Here is a 16758-nt window from a genome sequence, read left to right as displayed (position 1 = left end):
AATGTTTACAGCTGGAGGCTTTCTATCAATTTTTCTATCAGTTCTAGCTCCAGGGCTGTTCTTATTAATTCTGTGTCATGGTATCAGGCGCATTTCTGCATATCCCCCTGAAGTCACACAATGGCCTTATGGCTTTCCAGTTCTGAAAGGTCTACTTCACAATTTCTGACTGAGGCAGCCAAGCCTGGGTGCTAGTGGTTACACTGGGTTTTGCTCAAGGCACCAAACCATTAAATTGTTTGCCTTTACTCTTAGAAAAGACTTCTGATAAGTAAAACAAAGGAGAAAGGTAAAAGAAATCATGAGGATCACAAAATCATAAAGAAATTCTTATAGGTCACAAATGAAAGTTTACAGAGACTCTGCTGTCCCCATTTCTCTACCAGAAATGGCCACACATGGTGCAGCCAGGTCTGAACTAGCTCCGTGGGGGTGAGTCAAGATCTGGAAATCACACAACGGCATCCACTCAGAGGCAAGAATGAATCCATGGGTGCATAAGTACTGCTAACACGTCCGGACCCAGCCTGGTAAGTCTGTGTGAACTTGCCATGAATCTCTACAAACTCAGAAATCACTAAACCACAATCCATTGCACAGTAGAAACATGCCAGCAGCAAGGCATTAACAATGTTGTCTGTTCCAGAGGAGCCGAAAGATGGATGGGCATCTCTGAGGGCAGAATTGGGCCCAGCGAGCGAGCAAAGATTCTTACAGCAACACCTCAAGTGACACAAATTATGTTATAAAATTGATCACTTCCTTACACGTGCCAAAATGCTTCCAGGGCACTCAACATCCTCTTCCATTAAGCCATGATAAATGAGACCATATTTCCGCATCAGCCTGAAATCATCTTTTAAATCTGCTTGTTCAAATATTTGGCTACTTATTCCCCTCCTTCTCCTTAAGATAGCGAAACCTGTCTTTTTCAACTTTGCCCATCCTAATAGGTGCCATTATTGCAGGATCATTACTTAGGAATTTTATTTCTTCACAGAACTCTTCATCTTAAGAGCATATAAAATTCTAAGACAAAAACATTTAGTGTGCAAATCTCTATACATACACTCTATACACGTCTCTATACACACACTCAGCAACACAAGGACAAAGGAGACTTACAGAACAAATTATGGAGGAGTGTCCCCAGAACTAACTTTCCTACTGCTAGTTTGAAGTTCACCACCATCACCTGGAACAGTGTTAGGATGGAAACCCAGGGAGCAGGAGCAAAATTGTTTCAAGCAGATCACTACGGCTCGATGTGGCTAGGGAAGGTTCATAAATTGATAAGCACCACCGAAGGATCATAAGCCTCCACATTAATTGTATAAAGATTACAACAGAGCCACTCGCTGCAGTCATTCTGAAAATGTTATGGGTTTCACAGGTGTGCGCTGTCAGTTCTGATTAAGCTTAAACTAAACCAGTTATCTATAATGTTGGATTGGAAGGAGTTTTATTGCTGAACACAGGGTAAATCAAATTCAGGATACACATCTGTGGAAAAACACATAGGGTCAAAGTTCACAGTCCTGACACAGGTGAAAAAAAAAAATCCAACCCTCCAAACTCAGGAGGAGATTTGCCTGTAAGAGATCCATCAGTCTGGCTATTGTCAGATGGTCCGTATTGGGAAGAAAAGTTATTCATCACCTTAACACAGCTTTGGGTTTTCTTTCCCCCTTCAAATTATTGTTCACCCATAAAACGCAGACTGCTTTAAGATTATTATCTGCATTCATTTCTAAAGTGCCTAGAGTTTACCATTTATCTGAACAAAAATGAATTAATTATATACCTTTTTTACTGTACACGCTATAAACTAAAGCAGCTATAGCAACAAGTTCCTAATGCAATTTTTCCATCTGTGCGACTAGGAATCTTTCCAAAAACAACAGTTCACATCAGAGTTTCTTAGAGTTATGCAAAAAGACTGTGGGCGAAGTCCTGTACCCAAAAAACCATTGCTAACAAGTGAATTGATTTCAATGGTGCCAGGATTTCATTCACTCTAAAAATTAAAGGAAAAAGTAGTTCTTAATAGTTGATACAAGTTGCAAAAGGTATGTTCCATTTCCAAAAATACTTCTTATTGATGCTGCACTTTAAAGTCCCTCTATTGACTCACAGTGCTAATAGATGGCAAGAGCGAAAAAATGTATTTGCTTTTACAACATCATTATTTCCTTTGCATGCAATTATTTACTTGCCAAACAATGCTAGCGACAAATCGCAACAGACTATGAAGCCATCTACATCAGCAGATTTTTAACCTAAGGTAAAAATAAACAGAAACATCTGTAAAGTAATCTTGTACAAAGCTACGTTTATTAACAAATACAGTTTCTAATAAAACACCATCTGCAAGCAACCCTCAGCTTCCACTTGATATAAATAGGCCTTTTACTGTTTTCAGATGCAGTTCCCAGAAAATTATTCCAAGCTCTACTGCAAAACACATCAGTCTTTGTTGCTGCCTGGAATGTTAATAAATAACATCAAGTTTTTAAATAGTCAAACAAATTATTGGCTTGAAACAATTATTCCAATAGAAAAAGCTGACCTTTTGCAATAAAGTGGCTTAAGAATGCATTGCTCCTCTTTCCTGGTATAAAAATATTACCAAGGAGGGAAATATCTGGGGGGAAACAGAAAGCTATGAAAACCCCATATTGCAGTTCTGCTCATATGTATGTTATAAACCTATCTTGCAAAGGTTACTGCTTTAGAAAAACTCAGAATAAGAGAAAAAGTATACAGAGTGTAAATAGGTCAGTTGGTATCCATGCTAGACATCTGTGCTTGGAACGGACATGAACATGAACCAACTAAAATGTTCCTCACAGGACTACTGTATTGACCAGCAATACAAAATTCAACAGCTTAAACTGTTGGTAGCAGAGGCTGGGACAGAATCCCAAAATTAAGAGCTCTTCTGAATGCATAAAAGCTTTAATGGGACACATTTTCATAAGCATTACTCAGAACTAGAGGCACATTAATTCCATTAAAAGCAATGAGAATTTAGCAAACTCTGTAAATAAACTCCTTGCTGGTAGAACTATTTAGTACCACTAAATTTGAACACTGCCACTTTTCCTTAGAGTTCAGCACAGCAATCTTTCTATCAAACTAGCTTGTAGCTGGAAATGCAAGATTGAAAACTGCAGATGAACTGAGATATTAGAGTTCTCTGTCCAAAATTCAAGCTGGTATAAATATATTACGCCAAAACAGATCTCACCTTTTAATATTAATCAGAAAAGAGCAGTGTTAGTATTCCAAACTGCTTTTAAAACTTCATTAAATATTGCTGCTTGGACTATCACAAACAAACTTTGCCAACAGTAGTCATGCACATTCTAGAAAAAAAAAGAATGGTTTAGACTGTAATTACAGGAAATGGACCTGCATATTTCTAGTGAAACATATTCAGTGCATGAAATAAGCAGTACTAGAGAGAAGATATTTTAAAGCACTTACTTCATTAACAGGAGGAATGGTGAGCTTTGGTACTTTGTTCTTTGAACTAGGTGCATTCACTTTTCCTTCCAGCAGTGTTCCAAAGGACTGATTTCCATATCCACTCTCAATTTCTATCGGAGGTTTCAGTTCAGGTGAGTCATTGGGTACCTGGTCCTGACCGTCCATAGGCCTGACATAGGCTGTAGGCTTTTGCTGGACCATGCTGTTCTTGCAGTGAAGTCCTGGTGGGAAATTCTGAGACGAAAGACTGTTGTTTGCAGATAACAACGAAGTGGAAGGAAGTGGAGATCCAGGACCATGACCTACAAATTCAAGCTCTGCAGGCGACTTGGAATGACTGTTTTCTTTGTAAGTATGTTCTCCAGGTGCTGACTTGGAATGAGTGTGCCTCCTCGAATGTGAAGACGCTGCCATAGAATTTGCTTCCTCAGTTCCTCCGCTTTTATGCTGCTCACTCTGACAATTATAGAGGTCTTCATACCTGCCCTGGGCCTGGTCATGAGAGGAGCTATGCTTTGTCCGACTCTGCTGACTACTGGATTGGCTTGGCTGGGCCCCACTAGAGTTGTGACCACCACGTGACCAGTCTGTCCTCGACTTTCTGCTGCTCTGGTGACTGTGTAGCAAAGTAGAATTAGATGACAAGGAAGAAGGTGGAGGCATTGATGTCGATGAGTGGCCACTGATCTGATGAGATGGGATCATTCTGTTCCTTGGTTCTGGGAAAAAGTTCTGTTCATTTTTGTCAATGGGTGTCTGTGGGACAGAATTCTTTGGGATTCCTACAAGGTGGCTCTGGTTGGAATGGTTGGTTAACAGATCCTTCATCTCATCATAATTTCCCAGTGTGTTCTGGACACGGTTTGCAAGGGCATCACCTTTATTTGTCTAAAATATCAAGAAAATAAATGAAGCAAAAGAGTGAGTACATTCCTGATTACAATTTGCTGCTCAGAATAGTTGCCTTAGAAGACAGCAAATGTTAGCTCTTTAATGGTGTCACACTGACATTTAATTTAATTTCAATTACATTTTGCATATGTTATGTAAGAAAAACCTATCAATAACTGTGTTGAAAGACTCTCTTGAAACAGGCTTGCATGAGTAACACTTGTATACTGCTTCCCATTTTCTTAAATATGCTCTCAGAGAAGTGTCTAAATTGCATCAGTTACGGATGTTAGGAGCAAAATAAGCTGGTTTTATGTCAGAGATGTTGGGCTTGTACATTTCATACCGTGCAAAACATGCACGTGCAATTACTGGCTACTGAGCATTTGAATTGCAATCACACAGTTTATTTAAGTATGTTATTGCTCTACCAACCCCTTGACCCACAGTCCAGAAATAGAACCTGGGTAGTCTGCAATAAACACATGATCTCTTCACTTCAGTGTAACTCCAATTACTTTTCATTAGAGGGTTCAGGTTGACCTGAGGTATCCAGCATCTCAACCTAGAAAACGCTTCTTCCCACTCAAATAATACAGTAACTTCAAGTAAAAGACCATTCAAAAATATTTTCTTACAGAACATAAATAGATACGATTGCTACATTCTTAAGTACTAGGATTCTTCCGTTGTCTGCAGGCTGGTTGTATTTGTGAGTCCCACTTTTCTCTGAATTCCAGTAATAAGTAAACACTGACTCATCTGCGTTTCACTGCTATTAGACCTTTGAAGCATCAAGTGGCTTTTTTTCTTTTTGGGGTTTGGTTTTTTTTTTTCTCTTTCACTTGTGAAAAGCTGGACAAATAAGCTTGAAGCTATAATTAACATGCAGCTAATTTCCTCTCTCTTCCTGTTCTAACTCACCCCACAGAGACACAAAGTACCAGCCTTCTTACTGACCTTTATGTTCCACTGAAATGACCAGCAGAGAACCAAAACAACTTATTCCCCACGCTTATTACTTTATAAGACTCAAAGGATAAAACCAAAGCAAAACTATAGTTCCTGTTCAAGCACACGGTTAACTTCTACACTCTGGAATTCAATGACAAAGTTGTAGTGTATGTAAGATACCACAGGATACAACCAGCTATGCTTTCACTTATGTTTGGCTTTTTTTTCACTCTATACAGCAGTGCCACAGTTCAAAGACGCCCTAACACCAGGCCATAAAGATGGGGAAAGGCAGCACTATGAGCTTGTGCTTGGTTAGAGTGTCACACTTCATTCCTCGATGAGGGATCCTATGTGCCACTGATCCCATTTTCCTCAAGTATTAAGCAGAAGTTTGAGCAATGAAAAAAATCCATGCATGGATTTCTCCTGAAATATCTGCTTATATTACCCACTGATGAACTAGTCAGGAGATGAGAAGAATATTGCAGAAAGATTTTTTTTTTCCTTAGTACTGCACAGGCCATAAAAAATGTTTTAAAAAGAAGATAATAATGCAAATTTTCTTTTGCTCATTCTCAGGGATTGTAACATACATTACCATTGCACTGAGGCAGTGATTTAAAAATTAACTGTTCAGTGTTCTCATCTGTATACGTTTTGCCAGTGTTCCTAACTGACACAGTTAATAATCCCAGTCGTGGAGAACCACAACTTTTTTATTCACTAAGTAAGTCCCTAGGTTGGTCATTTTAGTGGCAAAAATTATATTCTAGCTAAGCTAAGAATAAGCTCTTTGTATATGAGCCCTCTCCTTCAACTGAGTTGCACAATGAGCTGTTTGGGCAGCAGCCAAAACCAGGCTCTCTCTGTTCAACCCCCAAATTTAAAACAAGGAGATTCCATTGTGCTTAAGGGCCCAGCAGGAATTATGATGCGAAGTCTAAACACTTACATACTTGTTCTGTTCCTCCTTCCCCAAACACTTTAACTCCTTATGGAGTAGCACAGGGGAAACAGATGAGTATCGAAAAAAGCCTGACCACCAGCCTTCACCTCTGCTTCAGCTACACTTCCAGGGTGCGTTTAGCTTACTTTCCAGAAAGCAAAAGTTTGGGTTTTTTTATTAAAAGGAAAAAAAGAAAGTACTGACAACATATCATCACTAGAACACTTCAACATCACAGCATATTAAATGGCTCTTGTCTAGATCCTCACAGAAAGAATCAATATTTTAATTTGCATGTAGAGCTTTTCAATCATTTCTGTGTTGGAGGTATCTGATTCTGCCTATTTTCTTTTACATGTCACAATGATAAATACAATTTTGCTTGACACTAACTCTGTTCTCTGCAGAATGCGAACATTCTGCAGACAAAAGCCACTGTACAAATATAAAGTATTATTATTTGTAATCATTTACTGGGAGCATTAATAAAAAATAAATTTCCTGAAAAGCACAGAGATTAAATTAATTTACACATCCTTAGCATATTAAGTGCACTAAAGCTCATATCCAATAGTTATTGAAGTCAATGGAAGGATTATTGCTCTCTTCAATGGCCTTTGGACTAGACTGCAAAGCAAAAAACACATAGTGAATGCAAACAGTAATTTGACTTACACTTAAATAAAACTAGAACACGCACAACTAAGACTGGAGTTTTGTAACGCCACCTGTACAAGACTGGGTGTGTAGTGCAGTGTACTACCTGCATTTAAGCTATAAAGCATAACATTAATGTTTTTATTTTATTTACTCAACATATTCAGGGTTCTTGTGAGAAGCAGAATATTCTTGACAAGTTGGGATACCAGCAAGATAAACACAACATCCAGTCATAATTTGTGGTTGCTCTTTTTTACTTCCAGATCTGGGACAATTTCTACCTTCATATTCTGGATAATTGACTTATTTCTTAAAGGATAACTCTGCACATCTTGCTTTCTGAACAGCACGTTAAATCACAATTTTGCCACCATTAAGGAAATGAAGCATTTTCTGAGAATTCCAAGGCATAAATTATATGCCTAGTTTGTGACTCATGCATAGGAGCCTTCCCCATCATTCTAGGCTCTTGTTAATTCAGGAAATGTACACCTTCCTACCTCTGGTTCTATTGCTTTCTACAAGTATCTGTAATACAATCCTATTGGAAGACCAATTTGCTAGCTAGCTATTATTGCATTCTAGGTTAACAAAGAAAAGAATTAAGGCACTTAAACTTGTAGGTCCAATTTACGAGGGTTTTGTGAAAATTTGCATGAAGCTTGAGGTTTCATAACTCATTCACTTTCTCATGCCTCATAGTTAAACTAACCTCTGTGGGCTAGAAGCTTGAGATTTATTTGGGTTTTTTGAGGGGCTTTACCTGAAAAAGATAAATGATTTAACATGCAAAGGCTCCCCAATGGAAATGCTTCCCATTGTGTTCTCTTTCTCAAGCTGACCTCTTCTGGGGCGATTCCTTTTAAAGGCAACAAAAAATACTCCTACTGCTTTCTCTAAACACTCATCTCTGAAAGCCTTTACTAATTCAAAACATTAAACAGTATCAACAACTCAGTGCTAAAATTGCAGCTTGTCTCAGGAAAACTTTGACATTGCTTTTTCAAATGTCTGTTGTCACTGTCTGATCACTACTGCAAAATCAAGCATTAGCAGGTTGCACCAGAGTTCGAGGGCAAGACCTGCAACCCACTTGCACTAAAGGGCAACACAGACCTCGCTGCCCGACCTCCCTGAAATAATGCTGGATGTCATCATGTTGTCAAAACATTGCCATTGTTTCCCCACATGAGACAGCAGAGCTTGAAAAGAACATTTTTATCTTTTAATAAGCATGTACCAATGTATTTTATACACCCACAGATATAAATATCTCTTTTCATGTATGTGTACACATGCATATACTACAAAGAATCGACGTAGGAACACGCACTTGTCCAAAACCATAATGATCAGCCAAGTTTTATTTGACAGAGGGATAGAAAGGAAGATGTTGCAACAGCTAGAGCAAAGAGATGACAGATGGAGGCGGATACTCCACACATCTCATGATACAAAATGGCAGTAAACTCCATGCGAAAATGGACAGGTTTTAATACCCCCAACCTCAGAGCAATCTTACACAGCTGCTAGCTGTTCAGCCTTTAAAACATCAAAACAGCAGTTGTGGTATTCCCTACCCTAATAGTCCTTTCTGGGTTTCTGTGGAAACACACTGAGGAAGGAATGATAAACAAGGAAGGACACTAGGTCTGGGAATAAAAGAAAGGAAAAGAGATATTTTCTGACACCTGATATTCCCAACCTTTCCTTTGTTGCTGTAGTCTACATCTTCCTTCACATCCCTTGAGCTAGCCCCTCTGAGGATGTGAACCTTGTGCTCACCACAGGCCACAACAGTTGACTGCTAGGCAGTGCTTCATCTCCTCCTGTTCCCACTGAGAGCACCCAAAAGAGACAAGATGGGATACCTTGTCAGCTTGCTGTGTGTGCCAGGCCTTGAGCCTCATCCACACAGAAACATCTGTTTGTCTCAAAATGGAAGACGAATTCAAACTGAACGTGCAGCACATCTCACCTCATGGCCTCTTCATTTTATTTTAGAATTAACATGGACAGAATCCCAAGAATTTAATTTTGCACTCGCCTAAGAACACAAATCACTACATTATCCACTAGGAGTTAGATTCAGTTTTCACTAGTTCCTAGGAATCTGCGCTGTGTCTTGTTTTTAGCAATGCTCACCCCTGGCAGTGTTCAAAGGCCAGGTTGGACAGAGGCTTGCGTGACATGGTCTAGTGTGAGGTATCCCACTAGGGGGACTGGAACTAGATGAACTTGAGGTCCTTTCCAACCCTAACCATCTTAGGATACCAAGGAAATAACAATCTATCACTTGGTCCTTCCCCCACCCCCCCCCAGTATAAAATGTAGGCAAGCCCCAGCTTCCCTATTCAGTCTTTGGTTCTCTTTGTTTTGCATATTTAAGACAGATGTAACTGGCTTACATGCAACTTCCTCCTAATTTTTATCTTTCGCAATTTATAATTACAATGCTTTTTTAAGATAGTAATACATTATGTTTTGCTCAATCCCACAGATTTGACAAACTTCTCTGCCAAGCAGGTGAAAAGCAATTTAAAAAACCCAATCTGCTCAGGAAAATCACCAGGATGGTCTTTTTTTGTTTTGTTTTCAGTTGTTCTATTTTTGACAAAATGTGTGCTCTGTGTATTCTTGGTGCAAACTCATGCACACTAACAGATGCAAAATCAGGTATTACCATTCATATTGGGGGTGGGAACAGCGGTGTGGTGGTTTTAGTTCCTGACACAAAATTTTGCAGTGATTTACGCTGACCACTTAAAATGAACAACAATATTTGCATGACCTGCAGGAAATTTCAACAAAATCAGTTCACAGTAAGTTATTATTCCCACAAAGGTGCTAAAATGTGGTCCAGTGCAGAAATAGTGTATTGATTGGATTTCTATAAAAATAAACCAGAAAGAAGCCACAATCAAACTGTCCTAGTGCAGAATCCTTATTTGGCTGAGTAAGTCTGTCATGGGTGAGTGAAATGCACCTCACTCAAAAGAGAGAAGCAGCAATATGTTTTATTGAGGTAAAATAATAATTTGATAGAGTTCAATAAGTTTGATGGAATTTAACACAATTTAACAGAGGTTTGCCAAGGTTCAGTAAGTTTGAAGCAAGGTTCGAAAGCAAGGTTTACCATATTGATTACTACATGTAAGAAACATACTAAGGAAAATGACTTAAAATGATTCACACAGAGACTAGAGATTCAAAGAGCATGGAGGACCCTACATGAGGTTCAAAGTGGACCCCCTTTCTTTCTAAACTCCTTTTGGAGCCTAGGGGTGGCTGGTTTCAAACTTAGTCCCAAACTTGGTCAACAGTTCATGTCTAATGGAATTACCCATAAATATTTACACTAACTACACAGATTAGTAACACTTCATATTATTAATTCAGCATGCTATCAATCACTTACCAAGGAGCTTTAGCAGGTAAGGTATCTCTTTGCCTTGGGTAAGGAAGGATCTCTCAGTCTCAAGTACAGGATCTCAAACCCTGAGACATCCCTGCTCAAAGGGGAGAGTTACCTGATGTGCAGTCCAGCTGCAATTCGGGGAGAGTTCAAACTGGGCCCATGCTGATGGCAGTATTTATAGGGTGAAGTAGCTGGCTACTAGTCAACAGCACAGACAAGACAGATGTCTTTGCTTTAGATCTGATATCTTGCTCAGTACTTCAGCTATCTTGCATTTCTGAGTTTTGAAACCACCTTTCGAAATACTTTTCAAGACACCTCCGCTCCCTTGTATGTGAGCCAGGGGCTTTCCAGCTCCAAGTTCACCCCAAGGACGTGAGGCCTGTGGCTCCTTAGTCAGCCTGAACCAAAGTACAGCTAGGAGTCAAGTGTATCTATCACACTCTCCCAGTCTATAATTATTAGGCACCATTTGATAATAATTCTAGTCTTTCCTCCTCCTTTTCGGGCAATTTTCAAAGAGCCCTCATCCTCCCTACAGCTGCTAACAATGTAAAATGGAAAGATGAAGTGGTGGCCTTTCAATGGATGTCACTGATTGGGAGGAGAAAGAGATATGGAAATTTACATTCTGATGAATTCTTCAGGGAATGGCTTACAGAAAATCAAAGCAGCAGAAATCATAAAGGGGGACATCCCTTGGCGATGAAAATCTCAGGCAGCAAAGCTCCTTTGAGAGAATAAGTCTTGTCATAAGTCCCTTTCATACCCTTGTTATGCTCCCCAAAGATTCAGACAGTCTCCCAAAAGACTTCTGTGGATGGTTATGATTGCACAAGAAAGCTTACGAGCTCGTTATCTATAAGAGGACATTGGTTTTAACAACTCAGGTATATTTTCTTCTTAAAAATAAAAGGACCAAGTGCTAGCTTTATAAGTATGAACTCAATTGTAGAAATGCGTGCAGCTGATATGTCTATCACAGGAGTTTGCTGTGTGTTTACAGGAAGAAATCTTGACCTGTACTCTAACAAAAACTCTGATCCTGCAAATGATAGCATGAAACGCTGGGCAGAGCGTTCAGTTTGCTCTGCTGCCATGTGCTGATCTGGATAAACAGTGTGTTCAAAAGTATAACTACCAAGGCAGATGTGATACTTTCTTTTCTTACAGGTGAAGAGAAGCTTTATCGGTATTTGTAAAATGCATTCAGGTAAAAGGTATTCTGAAAACATAAAACACAACAATGCAATTTACCTTGTAGGGTTCCCCAAATAGGTTAAAACCTGAAGCAAAGAGATCTTCATCTTGTTGGACCTCCTGGTTCCTTCTCTCCCATTCTTTCCGCTTAAGCGCACTCCGGTCTTGCTCATAGTGACTGAAGAGGAGAAAGACACAAAAAAGACACATTATTTTCCCCATTATTTAGTTACATGCTCATTACTATCAGTAAGAGCAGCAAAACACCAGAAACAATGCAACTCCTGGGAACAATTCTGAAAGAAAGAAACAGCAACTGAATAATTTACCCAAATGTAAATTTGCAATCATAATAATATGTGAAATTGGGCAGTAGGACAGTCAGTACACTGCTGAAGTGAAAACAGACAAAAATGTTCTTTTCAAATTAAGAGAGCACTATGCAGAAGAGTAAAACACATTTTGATGTATTTGTATGAACTGTCTGTAGAATACACGTGCCACACGCACACAAACACAAACCTGTGCCCACAATGAATGTGCCTTTGCAGAGATAGCAAATGCAAAGTTAGGAAAGCACCACAACACCTTCAAATCCATTTAACGGTGTCACACTTGTCTCTATCCATCCCATCGCTTCAGTTCAGCTTCGTGTGATTGAGACCACCTAATTCTGTCCCTTGTACTTGTTAAAATTTATGTACGGTTGCATTGTGAATGTCAAGGGGGTTTTAAAATGTGTTTTTGTAGCAGGCTCCCGGAACAGGCTTCAGGGTAGTTGATTCCAGTATCAGATAGTTTTACAAACAAACAAACAGAAAAGGATCTAGCACCTCAGCATAGCAATGGCAAGTGGCACTTATCTGTACGTCAGCTTACTTTGTGCACCTGACAGACCTAAATGACAAGCTGAGAGACCACATTCACTTCTCCCCTGAATAGCATTGAAGTACTTTGGTCTCTTGGCTTTGCAAACTACCTCCTGCTCCTCTGAGGGAAAAGATATAATTAAAAACCTAAAGGAGGGAGAAAAATGGAAAGAGGAAAGGGAAAGATGCACGCTTCAACTTGCACTGACAACCTCTCATGCGACAAGCATAAAGGGACACTTCTGTGCTTTCAGCACAGATTTGATTTGTTATGAGGCTTTTGGCTCTGCTTTGTGTCAGCTAATTAGCTACCAAATTCCAGACGACAATTTGAATAGCAGGTTCAGTATAAGCACTAACATTATTCCTTATGAGCAGATTCCAGACATATGTGCACACATCCATGCTCACCCTCCATGTACAAATGCAAACATACAAACATACGTATTACATATGTAACAAAGAACACTTAATTCTCCTATCTCTGACAAGAATGAATTAAATCTCCATAGAGCTCCACTGCACTTGGAAGATAACCAAATATATACAACTTCTGCCTTTTTAGCTCAGCATGATGTTGTATTGAAAGCTTCACACCGAGAGATATAATGAGGAATGAACTGCACAGTGATGAGGCTTTAACAGTGTATAAAGTCACTGATTTCTGAGTGAAACCACAATTACTAATTTGAAGCACCAGCTAATTAAAACCACAGCTATGTATTTAGCCTCTTGTTATACCTACTGCAGTTTATAATTATGAGGACCTCTTTATCTACTCAATTAAAGTTCTTATGATTCCGGCAGGTTGTGTTTGAACCTGCAAGCCCTGCAGAGAGCACAGGAAAGCGTATGTCTGTTGCTTGATGACTCCACGTATCCTTACACTCATATACTTGGTTTTGTACAGGGAAGGAAAGAAAAAAAACACTAATGCCACATAAGATCCCTAAATACAAAATATTAATTAATAATTGCTTTAAGCAACTCAAGATCACTTAGTTTGGATTGAAAAAGGCTTAAATACGGCTTGCACACCAAATGCAAAGCCACCTACACACAGGCTGAGCTGAATCATTTCCATCCACCTTTTTCTTTCACAAGTTAGAAGGCTGAAAAGACGCCACAGTTCATTTATTTTATTTATTGGTGACATCACTCCTCCACCATCAAGCTCCAGAACACTGTTACAATCATTCTCAGTATTTCTGCAGAAGCTATAGTACTATTTGCTGGTTTCCTGAGAAATTTGGAAGGGAAATTTCTGTAAGCAGCAGTCATTTTATTATACTATATGTGATCATATTGCTGACACAATACTGCAAACCACAAATGACCTGTTCACTAAAAGGTACAGAGGAGCACAAGCCTCCCCCCTTTCATGTCCTAAGTTAAGATTTAAATACACAGGTATGGGAATAGATGCCTACAAACTGTTTCCCAAATTGGTACATGAAGATGAGGACAAGGTTGAGTCCAACTCTCCCCGCAAATTTTCTGGCATAGGATGCTGCTTTAGACCTGGAATAACTCAGCCCAGGAGCAGCAGGAACACTCTGTATTCACCCCTCTCATGGGAGATCTTTCCAGGGAGTCCTTTGAGCAGTGTGACCCACTGACTGCATGACTCTTAGTCTCAACACCAGCAGAGTGTATCTAGTGTAAGCAGGATTTCATGTCCTGTGTAAGTAATCTTTGCTTACAGGAGCAGTCCTAGCCCAGGCACTGCCAGCATTCACTTCAGAAAGAATTATTCATTAAAGTTAGAGCTGTGTTTTATGGCTTCCCAAATGGCAACCTTGGCCCGGAGCTCCAGGGTGAAATAGTGGGCCCACTCAAATCAACCAGGGGCCACTGAATGCACTGATCTCAGAATAATAGATTACAGGCACAGAACAGGTCTCACCCTTCACATGAGGTTCTAGCACTCTTATCTAAAAGCTGGCTCTGGTCTCAAGCATGCAAAGTATTTAGGGAACCAAGTGAGGCATTCTGCCATACCCCATCTGAGAAAAAGCAGCAAAGGCTCTAAGACTATTGAGATATGTTTTATGACACATTACAAAACCACAAATAAAAAATGTTGAAAACAGCAGTAATTCAAAGTGGCATAACCACTTTAAAGGACATTAAGCTAAGCTAAGACATTATTTACAAAGTTAACTGCAGAAGGTTGAAAAAACTGTTTTCAAGCACAAAGTGAAGTATTTCTCTATTAGTGAATGTGTTTATGAAAGTTATATACTCCACGCACCCAAGAAGTGAGTACAGCAGACCCCAATGCTGTTCACCTACCACCAAACTGTGAGCATCCATTTTACAGCACAAGCAAAGCCCTAAGTGTATTGCTACCTCTGCATCAGTTCAAACCTCTCTCTTGTTCTCTTAGTGAGAACAAACAAAAAATAAAGGTTCAGTTTGAACTTTCCACTCACACAGTCACACGGCAGCCTTAAGTGTCCAAAGTATCAGTTCAAAAGGAAGTGCTTTGCTCATCCTGTCAGGTCAATTACTTGGTTTATTTCTCTGCACATGTACTTTTGCTATAGGAATGCTTGACAGGATGCTGATTGTGGCTTTGGAAAGTCAAATATTATAAGATCATACACAGATTAGGATAACAATTTCTTTGGATCCCTGTAATCCAAAGCGGGATGCTGATTAGATCTTAAGGCTGCAGTCCACTGAGAACCTAATGGGATGCTCTCCAGAAACTCTTAATGTGGCCACAATGCAATCTCTGGGACTTATGTTTAATATTTAGTTTAACTAATGTTCTGTGAAATACAGATATGTGATTAGTGGTGAAGGTGTCAGTGAAAACTACAGTCAGATACCAGGAGGAACACCAGAGTTCAGTCTGTCTCATTAGTACAAGAAATACTTCATGAGCGTTCTAAAGCCAGGAGAGCAGGAAATCACAAATACAGACTTTCAGAAATATTTCTTAAAGAGATTTAGAAGTAAACAGCTGCAGGCCATGATACAGTACCAAAGAAGGCAGCTATTACGTGACAATGTAGTTTAAATACATGAGCTTTATTGGTTTTACCATTTATGACATTAATAATTGAGTTTGAATGGGGAAGTCTGTATGAAATATGAGAAGATCAGGAATGGTGAGCAGTAAGAACGTTTAAGAAGCAGATGAGACCACTGATCCACAAATTACCAGCATGCTGGATTTGGCAGAAAGAACAGTAACCATAACTGTATTATAGGTTTGGGATGTTTAACATTGGGCAGGCTGCTAGTGCATTCTGAGTAACGGTATTTGATGCTTAATCACAGAATCGTAGAATAGTTAGGGTTGGAAAGAACCTTAAGGTCATCTAGTTCCAACACCCTGATCAGACCAGCAGACATCCATTTGTCATCATTCTCAGCTACGGACACCCTAAGAGACAGGGGTGAGCTGATGTGCTGTGACAGGCCAGGTGCTCAGCCTGTATGAATCTGCAGATCATCAGTGAGATCCATGGAGCTTCACCTTTTCACCCTCACCATGGGCCACAATGGCTGCAGGGACAATCTGGACCAGACTGAATGCAGAGAATGGAGCTGAGAGGGGAGAAGGGGGCTAAGGCAGGAGAAAGCAGTTATCAAGGCAAAAGCAGGCATGTGCATAGGTTTTGGACTGGAAGCTAAAAATGTGGATCTGGCAGCAAGAGACGAAGTCAGACACACACTGTCTATAAGAAGAACTACAGCAATAAAATTCAGGGCACTGGAAAAGACAGTGTTAGTGTCAGTGGTGAAAGTGAGAGGATGTGGTGCAAAAGATCTGGAGGGAAAAGAAAAAGCCTTTTAGGACAGACTACAACACAGCAGGAGGTTAGAAGGAAGCATTAAAGGAAAGCTGATGAAATAAGACCAACAGCTAAAGGCTGAAACCTATCATTTGGGGTTTGTCTTCAAGGATGTGCTAACTAAGCCACTGAAGTAGTCTCCCAAAGCGCAGAAGACTAAGCAAGGAAGACAAGAGCCTGAAAGACAAGAGAAAGAGTAGAAGAAAGAAATCAGACCAAATGTGATGGGGTAGTCACTGTGATATGAAGAAAAAGTAGGAAACAAAAGAAAATTAATTATCAAACACCTAATGTTGCAGAAAAAAACATGAATGAGAACAGCATATCACTCTGTTGATTCAGTCAAAACAACAAAAGCCCAACAGGAAAAGAATCAATAAAAAAGATGGAGCAGAGAGGATTTATACTAGTGACAGAATACACCCATGGGGACAAATGAACAACATTCAAGGAAAACAGCATTTATCCACAAGTTAGGGAAGAAGTAGTCACTGATCTCAGTAACTTGTCTGAATT

General features: G+C 39.6%; 1 protein-coding gene across 4 annotated transcripts in view; it reads right to left on the bottom strand.

The window, feature by feature from the left end:
- The window catches only part of AFF2 (ALF transcription elongation factor 2), a 364050-nt gene that overhangs the window by 234352 nt on the left and 112940 nt on the right, over window positions 1-16758 (bottom strand). For all 4 annotated transcript variants that reach the window (XM_061445966.1, XM_061445969.1, XM_061445967.1 and 1 more), the window contains exons 2-3: window positions 11622-11742; window positions 3490-4380 (exon numbers count right to left, since the gene is read on the bottom strand). In XM_061445966.1, coding sequence (XP_061301950.1) covers window positions 3490-4380; window positions 11622-11742 — 1012 coding nt within the window. The remainder of the gene's footprint in view (window positions 1-3489; window positions 4381-11621; window positions 11743-16758) is intronic.

Source organism: Pezoporus flaviventris, unplaced genomic scaffold (genome assembly GCF_033815535.1).
Source record: "Pezoporus flaviventris isolate CSIRO_AGI_PZ_B2104156 unplaced genomic scaffold, CSIRO_AGI_Pfla_v1 ptg000005l, whole genome shotgun sequence".
NCBI classification, from domain to species: domain Eukaryota; kingdom Metazoa; phylum Chordata; class Aves; order Psittaciformes; family Psittacidae; genus Pezoporus; species Pezoporus flaviventris.
Note: the sequence above shows the minus strand (reverse complement) of the source record. Positions and strands in the feature narration are given on the sequence as shown.